The following is a 15,628-nucleotide window of genomic DNA, read 5'->3' on the forward strand; positions in this document are numbered from 1 at the left end:
ATCGTGAGATTTTTTTTTTTTCTTAGAAGAACTGACATTGATAGCTCATACTCCAAATTCAATTTTGTACTTTATCATCCATTGTCAGTAAATCATAAACGTAACGTGATTTTCGTGTAGTTGTAGGTTTTAGAATTAAGTTCACATCGGTTTCTGCGTAATTCAAGGATGCATATATAATGTTATGTGGAGTATTTTAAGTGTAATGATTCATTAAGCAATGTTGTGTTAAAAACAGATAATTTTCTCCTGTCCACAGTGTGTATCTTTTTATTCAATAACTTGTCTCTCCTCTTCATCTATTCCCTGAGATTTTTTTTTAAAAAATAGAAATAGATGCATCATTCAATAGAACGACTATCCAGCGATGTTTCCTTTCCTTTCAAAAAAAAAGTACAAGTTATTGTGCGCGATAATAGATTTTTTGAGACAACAATTACAACAAAAATATGTTACGATTAAGGAGAAATCTGGCACTTTCATCAAGTAGCTGGTAAACGATAGGTAAAAGTGCTTATTTTAAAACATCTTCTTGATATAAAAAAGTGTTGGTTCATGTTGATGTTGTCTCTATTTTGACAAATTTGGTCAACAATATGAAGCTTTACAGAGGTTTAAGCAAGGCTAAATATTTTGTGCAATTAATCAACATTTATGCACAGACGCATTTGATTATCCGAAAGTTATTCCGAAGTGGCGCAAGTTGAAAATACATGTAAAACACATTTCACTACACTGTCACAGTATCACAGAGTTCTCATATCCTGAAATGCATGATCATGTCGATATAAAGGTCAATTTGAATACCGTAAATTCATTTTGTTAAGATTACTTCACGTGATTCAAATAAACTGGTTAACGACTGAAATTGACACAGCGTAGAGCATACCAATAATCTTTCTAGGGCTCAAATGCCATTTGAGGGGTCAATAATGTCACGTTTGCATGCTTGGAGAAATTTCTTGGTAGTAAACTATTCTCCAGATCAAAACCTGCCTTCTAATAGGACCGCGGATAGCGTGAAGGATAATATCATGCATGTTGGAAAAGTGAGCCAGAGCCGGTCAGTATTGATACCTTTTTTTTTTAGATTGCAATGAAAGTGATTAACACTGAGTACAAGCTTTGCGCAGCTCAATCTTTTGTAATCACACAACGAAATATCATTATAACCACGCAAGCGTCTAATACAAAGCATACTGGTTTGACTTTACTCAAAACTTTACCCGAGTTATGCAGTAATTAAGCAGTTAATTATTAATTTACATATGCAGCAGCAATTTTATCCCCTTCTCACTAACTAGGACTGAATGAGATCAAGAAATTATTAGCTCCGGCTCGCTGATACACAGACATAAGGAGATTCTTACGAAATGGTCCTATAGATCAAGTTTGAGGTACTTTTCACCATGGAAAATGGTTGCGGCAAAGCATTCCGAGACTTTGTTGTGACGTCAGACGTATTGGGCTTACTGTAGTTCTACACAAAGTGATGATTCCAACATATTGGGGGAGTCCAGATGCAGCCAACATTATTTTTATAATTATAAATGATGTGGAGAAAATTCTGACCCGACGCCGACAGACTGCCTGACGAATACAGCGCACTCCCGTTATAACGAACACGGTTAGGCCTGTAACGAAATTCCGGTTACAACGAAGTAAAAATTCAGACCCTAACATTATCGGCTCTATGTTTTTTCATTGTTTACTTGTTTTCTACCGAGGTGTAAAAATGTGTTGGGGGTAATGATAATGACAGGGCCCTGTGGTAGAGCAGTACTTACACTGAAGAGGCTACTGTGCATAAATAAAACCATAACATCATTATTTTGGAATAAGTAGTAATTGTAGTAATAATGATGATGATGATGATGATGATGATGATGATGATGATGATAATAATAATAACAATAATAATAATAATAATAATAATAATAATTATTATTATTATTGTTAGTATTAATATTATTATCATTATTATTATTATATTAACATTGTCATTATTATAACTACTACTACTACTACTACTATTATTAGTACTGTTATTATCCATTATTATATTATTTTTATTATTGTCATCATCATCATCATTATACACATATGCAGGCTACTATGTCATCTCAAAACCTCAAAAAATGTAACAAATACTGTATTACCTTTTTTAAAAAATCTCTACTCAATAGCAATTAAAACACCTTCCTCTTCCGTTATGTATAACAAACTATAGGCCTATACTCTTAATTTGATGCAAGATAAGCAGGATTTTGTTCTTCCTTTCTTGTTTGAAAAACATGGTGAAGATTGCTCTCTTTGCAGTTTGTGAAGCGATCACTTCTACAATTTCTTTAGAGTATAATTATGTTTGTAATAATTCTGCTCACTGTCTAGGCACGCAAACACCTCTACTAGGGATAGGAGGTGCCTCAACATTAGTGCACACACAAATAAATGCAACGAACTGACTGAACATGAAGTGGTGTATGTATGTACAGTTTTATTTCAATCCTTTGTCCTTGGATATAATCCACCTCACTCTATCCCTCTCTCTCTCCCTCTCCATCTCTCTCCCTCTCTCTTTCACACACACACACACACACACACACTCACCTCTACTCTGTAGCTTTCTTATCTCTTTCTCAAAGATTCATATTACATGATTTGACATTATTTCCAATCATTATGTATACTTTCCGTTTCACACAAGTGCATCTAGAAACCGGGCTGTACATAAAGAATGTGTTCGGACCCTTGAAAATGAGCTGATCGTAACAATGGGCCAAAGGGTAGCACTACTTCACAACTTCTAAAAAAATGACAAGTATTTACAGAGAATGATAAATATGCATTTGTGTGTTTTCAGAGTAAGCAAGTAATGTACTCCAAGAAAAAAAAAATACATGTATGCTTGAAACTAAATGGTTTCAATCTTGTATCACTTTCTATGACACAACAGCTTACATTATGGCCAGATTTGGTCAGACAAAAAAGGGGGAAGGGGCAGGGGGGTATGAATACCATAAGAGCAAAAGCTGGCATTCCTATGAAATACACTGTGCTTCCATTTCTGATGCTGATACAGATCCAGAATCGTGCTCTAGGATAGGATACATGTGTGTGTCAATTGTGAATACAATCTTATACCAATCAATCGGTTTCAAAACCATCCTTAATCCATGACAGGTATGAATATAAATCACTTGAGCACTTGAATAATAATAACATCACATGCACTGCTACCAAAAGAAGTAGAAAAGGTTAAAAAAAAAAAAAAAAAAAAGAGAGAGGAGAAGTTACAAAGGGAGGGGGAGGAGATGGCAAAGAAACAGGCATGAACAGTTTACCAGAAAAAAAAAGAAAAAAAAAAAAGGAAAACAAATCTTAGCTGTCACAGGATGGTGGGACAAAGACACACAGCGTTGGAGCATGTAGATATTTGACTTTAAGATCAAACCCAACAAATCTACAGCATTGACTTAGAAATCGCCTTTGACACTTGATGACTGAATATGAGTGAGAGTACATTTGTATCAGAAATCTACTTTTGCCACCAATTTACAACTTAACGCAGACATTATTATCATGAATTATTGCTTCTTCTGTACACTGCAACAGGGCAATCTTTGTCTAAAATCAAAGGCAGGGACAAACATGGGTACTCCTTTATTCATTCATTTATCTATTTACTTGCTTATTGAATCATTCATTAATCTTCTTTTTCATTTAATTACTAATTTATTTATTCATTTTCTTTTTCACTGTTATCATGGTGTATAAGGGACACAGCAATAACAGTTTTGACTGCTTTCTGCCTCTGATTTATTAAAGAATATTTTGGGCATGACTGCAGAGAGTCAAAGCTGCTAGAAGCAGTAGACTTCATGTAATGACAGATGAGCTGTAGTTAAAAGAGTGAGCTGCATGTTGAAATAGTCACAGATTTAGTTTGGAGGCAAAGAGAGTGATAGGGTCACATTTTCTGTTCAACTGGAGATTTTCTCTCTCTTTCCTCTTTCTTTCTCGTCTATAATTTCACTGATGAGGGTACATTTATGTAAATTCACTCTCTCCAACACAAACAAAAAATTGTGGAGTGTAGTTTTCTCATTCCTACATTTTGAGTACAAAATTTGCAAAAATTTCCACATCGCAAAAAATTTCCACATTTGCTGTAGTTTTTGAAAACATTGCTCCTACACATACACTGTATTCTCATCATTATGTTATTAAGAAGCTGTATCATGGGGTACTGTTTCACAAGATTTAGATGGTCAGCCTTACTGTAGGTCACACATCATGTACTTCACTGTCTGTATCTCTATCTATTCATCCGAGTACAGTTTTGCAGTTTTAATAAGGTCTGCTAACAGGGAAATCATTTTCAAGCAAACAACCTCCCATCACTCCCAAGATGCATGTTTGTCTTCTATATTGCCCCCAAAACATACACTGCCTGAAAGGCACACACTGCCTGAAAGGCATACACTGCCTGAAAGGCATACACTGCCTGGTCATAATCTACAAGAAGTGTCCATCCTGGCAAAGGCTCTGTAAACCCAGATGCCTCCATGAAACTGTTGCAAATTTCACGAGGAGCCACAATTTGTAAAAGTAAAATGCACGCAAAAGTCCTCGTCTACAAAATGCACTGAATGCCAGTGGCAATTTGTGAAAGTTTCATGCCGCGAATATTTCTTGTTTCACAATAACCACCTTATTTAATGCTTGCAAGAAATGCATATAACTCAGCCCTAGCACAGCAGAGTTGGCTGGCACACTTGCACTGATGCATCTAACACACGATAGGATGATGACGATTGTGATGTCACACTGAAGCTGAACACTACCCAAAACTTAGCATGACATATAAAGCGGCTGTAGGGATATTATGCTGTGTAAAACTGAACAAAGTGATTGCCCCCTGCTTTCAGACCAACAAAATTGTTGTGAACTAAGACAGGATGTTCCAGAGCTTGTTCCCAGTTTTTACATCGCCAAGATGTTTGGATAGATTGCCTTCAGAGAAACAAGTTTTGGGTGTTTTACTGCGTTGACCCCTTTTAGAATTGTGCTTCAACCTCCTTTCATAGATGCCAATGTGTAGTCTGGGAAGCTGATTAGAAAAAAAAAATAAAGACATTGCTTCTTGCCACATTCATAATGTGTGTGACATAATGAAGGTGTAGACATAAAAAAACACAAGTTTGAAGACTAAGTTTTGACATCAAAGAAATCAATCATGGTTAACTCACAATTACTTAGCCATGACGATACTGGGTAAAGGTATATTCCATGAAGCATTACCTTGGTATGTGAAACTCAACTGTACTACATTTACTTGGTCATTGTAGCCAGGGAAATATTTTAAAAAAAATGTAAATCAATCATTATAAACACAATCTCCTAATTTCTCTTTAAATAAATAGTCAATACAAAATAATTCTAAGGGTTTATAAAAAAAAAAAATCAAGGAACATCTGATTAAATATTGTACATACATGTACAAATTATCACAATATTGATTCTTTTTTTTTTTTTTTTTTTCAATTCTAGTATGTACAATTTGGCATTGCAATTATTATCAACTTATTGTGCTGGTGTGCTACTTCAGCGACATTTTTCAAATGGTGAGAAACTTTGGCAAATCTTTATCATAATCACGTAATGTTTTATAAAAAGACACTGATGTACAACGTACAAATATCTGCCTGCATGTAGTCTGTGCTTGTGGATTCTACAAACAATGTATAACACCACACTGTACAAATGGTGGGCTCACTTTCTACTGGCGACTGAAATACCAATCTGGCACGGGTATCTGAACATAACTTCAAAGTTGCTGCAATAGGAGATTGATTTTGAGTCTGAAAAAGAAATACAAGTATTACACTCCTCAGGTTGTATAAAAAAGAAAGAAAAAGAAAGAGATATCCTGGCAGATAACAGTAAATTGCTGGTTCTTAAAAAATATTACAAACTGTCAAGCAAATTCAGCATATACACAAATGTGTATTTGGAGCACTTAACATTCATATGAAAGGGGGCAATACAGCAACTAATTTGATGTGAAAATCTAACAGTTTCAAATATCAAATACTTTCTTATTGCCTTCTCGGAATGGATCCTTTTTTATGTCAGTCTAAAAAAAATAAACAACAACTGAAGAAGACAGCTTGGACACACAATTGCGCCAGTCCGGATGTCTGTTTGTTTGTCCGGATGTCTGTGTGTTCTTGAAGGGTAAACATTGCCAAATACTCCAACCAACAAGTACAGTATGCACCATCGAACACAATGTACAAAATATGAAATGTATGCTGGCCTTTTACATTGTTGCAAAGTTGGATACTTTCAGGTAAGTATGCTCGTCTCCGCATACAACTTGGACAGCATCTGTGCTCAGTAAGAAAACGACAGTAAATTGATTCTCCAATACAGTGCAGACTGCCAGTATTGACGCAGCTACGAAACACAGGCATGAATAAATTGCCTACGCTACATCACACACAGAGTGACACTATTATTATGTTTGTGTCATGCACTTTATTGTGGTGTGTCAAGTTCATAAGATGACCTGGGCCCCGTTGCAAGAAAGTTGCAATCAATTGCAAATAATTGCTAATTTTGAAACAACCATTCTGATTGGCTCAGGGTCTGCCCTATTAAGAAGACATGCATGCAACAATGATTTTGACTGGCCAGTGACAATCAGTTGCAAGTTGCGTTTAAACGCAAAGTTTCTAGCAACAGGGCCCAGATCAGTTTCCAGTTTCTGCAAGTCTTTCAGCCTATCATTTCCAGTTCCTGTACATAAAGCATGTAACAGTACTGGCATCAATAAAATCTTAATGAGAGCAGTTTGCTGTCACAATTGCTGAGAAAATCTACAAAACTATAGTAGTTTGGAGATAGAGATAATAATGCTCCATGTTTTTCATGTACGATCAAATAGAACTCGCACTGTGTACTGGTATAGCATTGTTGACAAATTGATACAGAAATTAAATAACGCCACTGCCATTTGAGTATTTGCAGTTATATGCGTTGGGGAGAATTGTTAATCCACTTCCTAACAATATTCTCCCCATTAAGATCTATAGAAAGGTGTTTGCTTTGCACAGGATGAAATCATACGGGTTAACTTTCTCTTGGGGTCAGTCCACTGACAATTTGAATATCATAGAGCTGGTAACACAAAGAAAATTACCGGTACAATTCTTTAGAAAACAGGGAAATTGTAGAAACTCGTAATTAATTGTAAACATTTGGCTCCACATTGTGAGGGCAAATTGTCTAAGTCCATTTTCACTATTTTAAATACATGTGAACGCTGTATACATTTGTCTCTTCCCCACTCCTCTTAAAATCATCTTTCTCTCTCCCACATACACACACACACACACACACACACACATACACACACACATACACACACACACACACACACACACACACACACATACTCTGTCTGTCTGTCTGTCTGTCTGCCAGTACCTCTTTAATTGTTCATGAGCTCTCCCTTCTTGTCCTGTCAATGTCTCACTCCCCTGAGGCGGTGGTATTATGACACAGAGTTGCAGAGATTTTCACACACACATTTCTGGTCAGAGTGTTAACAGATTCCCCTTCCCCTCCCCCCAAAGTGTCTCTCCCTCTCTCCCGTCCTGCTCAATATTGGTAAGGGTTGTGGTGGGCCGGATTCATGGTGTTGGCGGGCCTGCCCGGGGCCCCCATCTGTCCCTGCATGCCCGGCATCATGGTCGAGCTGCCCACTGGCATCTGGCCCTGCTGCATCTGCTGCTGCTGTAGGGCCATCAGGCGCTGCTGCTGCAAGAGCTGCTGGCCCCGCTGCTGCTGCTGCTGCTGGGTCAGCTGGTGACCCATGTAGGGCTGGGCCCCTGGGCCACCGGGACCCCCCGGACCCGCTGAGCCTGGCGCGTGCTGGATGCCCTGCTGCATCGGCTGCCGCATCGAGAGCTGGTGTTGTAACTGTTGCTGCAACCTGGATGCATGGGAATGGGGAAGCCAATAGAGCAACATATCTACTGTTGAGTGTCTTGGTGTAGATAACAAGAGTGTAGATCCTGAGTTTTCAACTACAAGTAATTGACCAGTGTTCTGTTTCTAAAGAGACTGTTTTTTCATGACAGGTTTATAATATCAGCAAAAAATCTTCCTCATTCATAACCATCAAGACAGCAAAGTTAAAACATTGAAGGCAATCAATTGCCATGGTACCTCCAACTTTCATATGTCACCACAAGAACAATTCTTTCATTCAGCTACAGCCCGCATGTACATACGCTGGTCTTACACCCTGTAACATCCTTCAAGATCCCTAACTTCATGACTCCTCCACCTCTTGAGCCTTAAAAGGCAAACCTCTACACTTGAAACAAATACTTTTCCCCCATAGCGTCTCACCTTCAGAGTATTATTCAACCCTGATCTGCCCACAACTACTCTTATAATGGAAGGACTACGGCAGAAACTTAACCTCTCCTCCTATGGCAAATGCACTCATCCATCAAGATACTCTAAAAAAGGAGACTCTTTTATGCCACTTTTTTTTGTACGATTACTGATATTTTTTGTGCCAAATCGATGTCACTATTATTCCACTATAGATGAGAGTGCATCTGTTCATATTTTGATATCTCCCAAAGATATCTGCATGTTCTAAATTTCACTCTAGTTCCGTGGAGTGAAAACAATTCCGATACTTGGAAATACTAAACGTCTTAGATTGCATCCTACACAACTCACTTGGCCCTAGCTGCGGGCATCTGTCTATGCTGCGGCATGTACCCCATCTGGGAGGGGTTGGAATGCTGGCTGATGCTGGTCATCATCCGCTGGCCTGGCCCCGCCCCACCGGGGTGCGAGTACTGCTGGTTGTAGTTGGCCGAGACCATGCCGGACTGGGGCTGACCCCCATGGGGGTCTGCGGACATGCCCGGCTGCTGCCCCATCATCTGCATACCGTAGTTACTGTACTGTGATGACCCCTAAGAACCAAACAGTACAGATGTATGAATATAATTTCACCTAAGCAGGCAATATTGTTCAAATTTACTCTGTAATCTTTTCTGTTGGACATTACATGTGGACACAGTTGAACATGACCTCTACAGCTTGGCATATTAAAGCTTTTCTCTAACATGTGCATGTATCATCTTATGCCATTATCTAAATTTTCTATCATTTGTTACATGCGGAAAAATATCATAAACTGCAGATTAATAATCTCTGCAAGATTGACTCTATCATTTACTTAAAGGACAAGTTCACCTTCATAAACATAAGGATTGAGAGAATGTAGAACACATTATTGAAAGTTTGAGGAAAATCGGACAATCCGTTCAAAAGTTATAAATTTTTGAAGTTTTTGTGCAGTAACTGCTGGATGAGAAGACTACTGCAGTGTGTGAATAACTTAGATGTCACATGCGTACAACAATATAAGGAAAATATAAAGAGAATTTCACAAAATTTCATCTTTTGAAAAAAGTACACATTCCCTTGACTCGTTACCGACATATGTTACGGGTAATATTATTCCCCCTGCCTTTAGAAAGAGGCAAGTCAAGTGGTCTTTTATTATGCGAAAAAAGTGAAAATATGTTGAATTTTGTTTACATTTTCTTTATACTGTTGTACGCATATGACTCACAAGCTGTAGTAGTCTCCTCATCCAGCAGTTCCAACACAAAAAGTTTAAAAATTCATAACTTTTGCATCGATTGTCCAATTTTCCTCAAAGTTTCACTGATGTGTTCTACTTATATTGCTGCATTCTCTCAATCCTTATGTTTATGAAGGTGAACTAGTCCTTTAACACTTTTATCACAGACCCAGTATTCATGTTTTACTTGTAAAGAAGAAAAAAACAACAACAGTTTTTCCCCTTTTTCCGCGGGGGGGGGGGGGGGGGGGATGGGTGGGAGTGGGAAAAGCATTTCACATATTGCCACATTCCATACTCTGACAGTCATGTCATTATCAGCGACTGTAAATCATAACTCATAATACCAAGTCAAACTATTAGCAACTGAGAGTTTTTTCTCCATAACCTAATCAATGCTCCCCCTTCAAATTTAGCACATATGCTGAACTTGACGACAGAAAATGATAATGCTTGAGGGACTTGTGTGAATCACATTGGAAGGGAGGAGGGATGGCTGGCTACTGACCGGTTGAACAATTGGGTTCATTGGCCCCTCTTGACCAATGACTGGACGGGACCGGCGGCTGGTGATCTGATCTCGCAGCAGCTTGTTGGTCAGCAGAGGCTGGAAGAAGAGAAACCAGGAATTATATTGAGACAAACGAGTGACCCTGACCCTGGTCAAATGTTGGACTAAGATTTGAGTCATGAACAAGCTCTTTCTTTACCAACACGCCCAAAGTTGCGAGCAATGAGTAGACACTGCCTCTTTTTCTCCACAGCAGCAGGCCTAAGAGATGTCTAAATAAAAGTGAAACACTTTAGGAGCTTTGAGCACTATGAGGACTTTTGTATAAGTATCCCCATCCTTCCTTACAGAGGATCAGGGATCAATGCTTCCAATTTATGAATCACATAATACCAAATCAGGCTCTAATATTCAGAGAGGAATAATATTACTTGCTACCCATGGCATCCAACAGCACCTGACAGTGCCTAATTTGTTTTCAAACTGGTTAAGAATTAAAACATGGATAGGACTCTAGGCTTACTACTAAATGTCACTTGTGGCATGCATCAATACAAAACTACTGATCTGTGTGTTCTTGATTGGCAGTGCTGATGGGCAATGCAGACATAGTTATATAAAGATTGGGACTAAACTGAGATCAACACCTTTAGTATCAAATTGAGACATGCAGTCTTCAATCCCAGAATAGGATCCAGTAGTGGGGCCTTTCATTTCACTAGCTTGTGGCATGAATATTGAAGCAATCAGGAGTGTGAACATAGATGGTTCCTAAGTTGCATAACCATTTCATTGATAACACTGATGACAATGGTGATGATGATGGTGATGATGATAATATTGATAGTCAACCTTGCGATCACCATCACCATCATCATCACAATTATAATAATGCCCATAATGCCATTTTGCTGTGACTTCGAATAATTAAATCATGCAAATAAAAACTAGCATTTTTGCGACAGATGAAAAGCAGCCAGTGTTTTTCATCAATTTAAACTACGCTCATATCAAAACTTATAGCATACTACCAAACCACTGTCAAAAACTCAGACTTCAAATATACCACATCACATGATTGTCTCTACCCTTTGAACTACTCTACATATCATGCAAGCAGCCTGAAATCATCACAGCCATGCAAGCCCGCCTGAAGGTAATCGCTTTGTCAACACAGATACATTTTGTATAATCATTAGGCCTACTATGCATCTTGCTCAACAAAATATGAAATTATTAAATACACCTAACAAATTCTCCCCTGCGATAAAACTTGCAGTGACAATCTGACTTATCTGACTACATGTACACAAGAATTTTTGTAACTGGATACTTCACAGAATGATTTTCCCCCGACATCAAAATAGTTTCAGAAAATGTCTGATAATAAAAGGAAGGATTTTATCTGTGAAAGTTTTGAGTTGAGTTGGCGGGTAATCACAAGTATCAATAGTTACAGTATAGTTCCACTTTGATAGTTTCATTACAATACAGTAACATCATCGCAAAGGAACTGTTTTTCTTTCATCATCCCCTCACCATTCCTCTCACACATAAAACTTCATGAATTCAACATTCTCTGAAAAAAAAAAAATCTTTCCCATGATTACGTTAAAGATAGCAGATGAAGATATCATGATTTCATGCACATATCTTGCAAAGAAGTCTATTCCTATGTAAATATTGATTGCGATCCTTTGATACAAAAATGACAAATCATATTAAGACAGTACTACCATATGGCTGTCATTAATTTGAATTCTTATGCGACAACTTTGTAGCTTTATAAAACTGATCAATCAGAACTTTAGAGAAGTATTTTCAAATAGTGTGCTCAATAACATTTTACTGCTACAGTAATTTTGAGATAACATGATTGCCAGTCATCAGCACATGGCTATGGTGACACGAGAATCAGTGATTCAAATAATTAATGCATGCACAAATAGGGCAGAGAGCTTCTACAACCACACATAAAATTTTGTACCTTCTAGATAAATATAGTTTTAAAAAAAGACAATAAAAAAACAAAAATAATGCAATACATAGCAGTTGGTAAAACTGCAGGTCATCTGTGAAACTACAAACTGGAAAATGTACAAACAAAAAGCATTATGTACCTACATGTATTCTTGATGCTGAACATGCGTATTAGTCTTTTATCAAGACTCAGGTCATTGCAAATGACAAGCAACCATTAAACTGACTGCATAATATGCCGGACATATCACATTCACACTCACAGAAAGCAGATAGAGTAAAGGTTTCAAAGCAGCCAATGTCTGAAATCATGCAGAAACAGCACAAGGGGTAGTAACATGGTAACAATCCCGTACACAACCTACCAGTCATTCCAAGAGTATTATGGAATCAAAGTTTTGTTGAAGTGGGGAGAATTGTCACTTTTCATATTTTCCCCAGCCAAAGATGTGTGAAGGACAATTGCCTTTTAATAGTCTTTGTGCTTCAACGAAGGAAAACACAGTACACAAGTTTTAAGTTTGGAACGTGGCAAGATTTAAAGAATGAAATTATTCCCAGCAACTCATTCCTAAACATCATACAGTCCGACCTCTCCTATCCGGACATGTCGGGACCGGCGCTCATCCGGATAAAGGATTTTGCCGGATATGGGAGACTCAATGCGAAGATTGATCGCTTGCACTGTGCCCTGATTCCATGAAAAGTTTTCTGTCTATGCTCTTGCGGTGATTTTAGGGTAGTGAATGCATGTTATTTAGATAAAATTAGATGTTAACTTATGTTGGGAATAACATGTTATTTATGTGAGTTTGTGTAGGAATATTGCTGTGAGTTTTGAAATCCACCTTTTCTCCATAATTAGTAGATTGGAAAAAAAAAGTCACGTCGAGATGGCATCCGGATAATAGAGAGATCCGGATGAAGGGAGGCCGGATGGGAGAGGTCAGACTGTATTATCATGTTGCATATGGCTGAAGACTACTCTATCACATCATATTTCACATGCAAAGGCGATACAAGCATCTTGTTTCTTGGGCCACCTGCGTGATTATGATAGACACATTTAAAGTATATAGCTTGACACTGAAGCTACAATTCCTGTCAGAGAAAAAAAAAAAATAGTGCCTTGATTTCAACAATGGTGCAGTTAAAAGTAAATAGTCGAAAGCTGGTTTTCAAGCAGCATATGGAACGGAAGCGTTTTATCATCATCCAGAAAAAGCCATGCATGTACGATTCCCTGGCGAAGGACTCATGCTAGTTACAAGCTTTTTAGGGGAAAAAGATCCAGGGGCCAATGGTATAGAGTTGCCATGGCAACAAACACAAAGCAGCGTAAAAGGATAGAACAACCATCAACTCTCTTCAACAGCTGCAAACTTTCTCGTCATGCATTTACAGGACATTGATGAAGCAAAGTTCTGCATATCAGACGTTACCTTCAATATCGGACCCCCATAGCCATACCCTTCATCACGCTGTAACAAACAATACATTTTAGAGTAAATCCTCTCGAACGAGTTTACAAGATGTGGGTGCTATGGCGACGTTAAAACTCTTGCCACATAGTAGCTATTTATCTTCCTAATAAGTTTCGAATGGTGTTTGCACCTCCCTGATATTGCTTTGAAATCATGAGTTTCAAATGAGAGTATGTTAAATATCAATGGTTAACTGTGAACTGAACAAAAATAACTCCTGAACATGCTTGCCTCTAGCATATCACGAATGAATTTTGGAGTACAAAAGGGAATAAAGGGATCTGCAGCGTATCAAAGCAGCGTTTAATACCGAGAGACACAAAAAGTGTTTTTCTTGCATCAGTTTCGTTAAATCTTAAAATAAGGCTGATAATGCAGACAGAATTTGGCACAGTATCAGCGTAATTCAGTAATTCAGAGAACTTAGTATATTCTTTTCACTGCGGAATCAATTTTAATCTTAAATCCTCATCTCACAACTACTTGCAAGTAATAAAGGTTTTTTAATTTTTTTTTTTTTTTTTTTTTTTAATGGACAAGTGCACATGTATCATCTGGTAGAATAAGCGACATACACCAATTGTGAGCTGTCCAATGCGTATGAACCACATTTGCCTTTCTGTCTTCTCAATCTATTTGACCTATGAAGTTGCATGTGCAATAGGCACAGGTACTGATGATGGACCTTAATAGGGAAAATGTTAACATGAGAGTAATGTAACCTCACCTGTCCTGGAGGCCCTGTGGCCCTGGCACTAATGAGATGGTTTTTGAGGGCCACCTTGGAGCTCCCTGGTATCATTGGCTGCCGTTCTGGCCGGATTGGTCCAGCTGGGGGGGGGGGGGGGAGAATTCAAGAAAGAAACAAACAAAATGAATGGAAAGTGGGGAAGAATTTTTAGATATCAACATGCAATTATAACTACATTCAACAATGTTCTCGAATGAATTAAACCACAAAATATCAGTGTGATGAAAATGAAAAATTTTAATCACACCCTCGCAAGTCAAAGATTGGGAGCTGTGATCAGGATAGATTTGGCTGGATGAGACTTTGGAGAATTGAGGATCCAGAAGTAGGGATGGTGGGAAACATAACACAAGAACACTCAGTAGAATTAGGTAAACATCTGTGTGAATTTGGGTGGAGGGACAAATAAAAGATGATTTCTATACAAACCTAACACTGTCTCAGTTCATAAAATGTTGTATTGTTCAAAGAGCTGATAAAAATTGCTTAAAGCAACATCACAGTACCCATTTTGAAGCTCAAAATACACATTCCATCCCAAAATCAACTATATAGAAGCATTCTTATACTTCCCTCGGTACACTCTCATATAATAATAAAGTTTTAATGCATCTGACAAACTGTGTACAGACAGTCAACCATAAAATATGACAATCTTGCAAGTGGCTGACAAGAAAATGGGTGAGGCTCATGGTAATACAGTGGACTCCCATTATAATGAAGTCCTTGGGACCGGCAGATTTCTTTCGTTACATGGAAATTTTGTTATAACCGAACAAATAGACAATAAAACAACATACAACTGTACAGCCGATTATGTTGCGGTCTGAATTTTTACTTCGTTGTAACCGGAATCACGTTATAACCATGTTCTACAGTGCACGGGAGTGCACTGTAGCACCATCATCGTACCTGGGGGTAGGGGCTGCTGGAAGGGCACCTGTCCAGGGGGGTACATGGCCGGTGAGACAAACCCCCTATCAGTGTAGCCTGGCATTCCAGGGTTGAATGGATACTGTTGCTGAAATCAAGCAAGGCGGAGAGGGGAAAAAAAGAAAAGAAGACAGGGCCATTACATTGCAATTCCTTGAGGCTGACCATATGATATGGCTCACATTTTGTTTTTGTTTGTTTTTCTGCTTGCCGTGAAAAAGTGAAAACGAACATGTCTGTGTGAACGGTGTGTGCATTAGTCATGTTTGTTGCCACCTGCAGGC

The 15,628-nt window shown here is 38.2% G+C and overlaps 1 protein-coding gene across 1 annotated transcript in view; it reads right to left on the reverse strand.

Moving 5' to 3' along the window:
- Positions 1-7,668: 7,668 nt before the first annotated feature.
- The window catches only part of LOC140244914 (mediator of RNA polymerase II transcription subunit 12-like protein), a 111,744-nt gene continuing 103,784 nt past the window's right edge, over positions 7,669-15,628 (reverse strand). The window contains 5 exon segments of the mRNA XM_072324523.1: positions 7,669-7,989; positions 8,763-9,008; positions 10,194-10,292; positions 14,388-14,491; positions 15,324-15,432. Coding sequence (XP_072180624.1) covers positions 7,669-7,989; positions 8,763-9,008; positions 10,194-10,292; positions 14,388-14,491; positions 15,324-15,432 — 879 coding nt within the window.

The sequence above is a fragment of the Diadema setosum genome, chromosome 21, assembly GCF_964275005.1.
Source record: "Diadema setosum chromosome 21, eeDiaSeto1, whole genome shotgun sequence".
NCBI classification, from domain to species: Eukaryota; Metazoa; Echinodermata; class Echinoidea; order Diadematoida; family Diadematidae; genus Diadema; species Diadema setosum.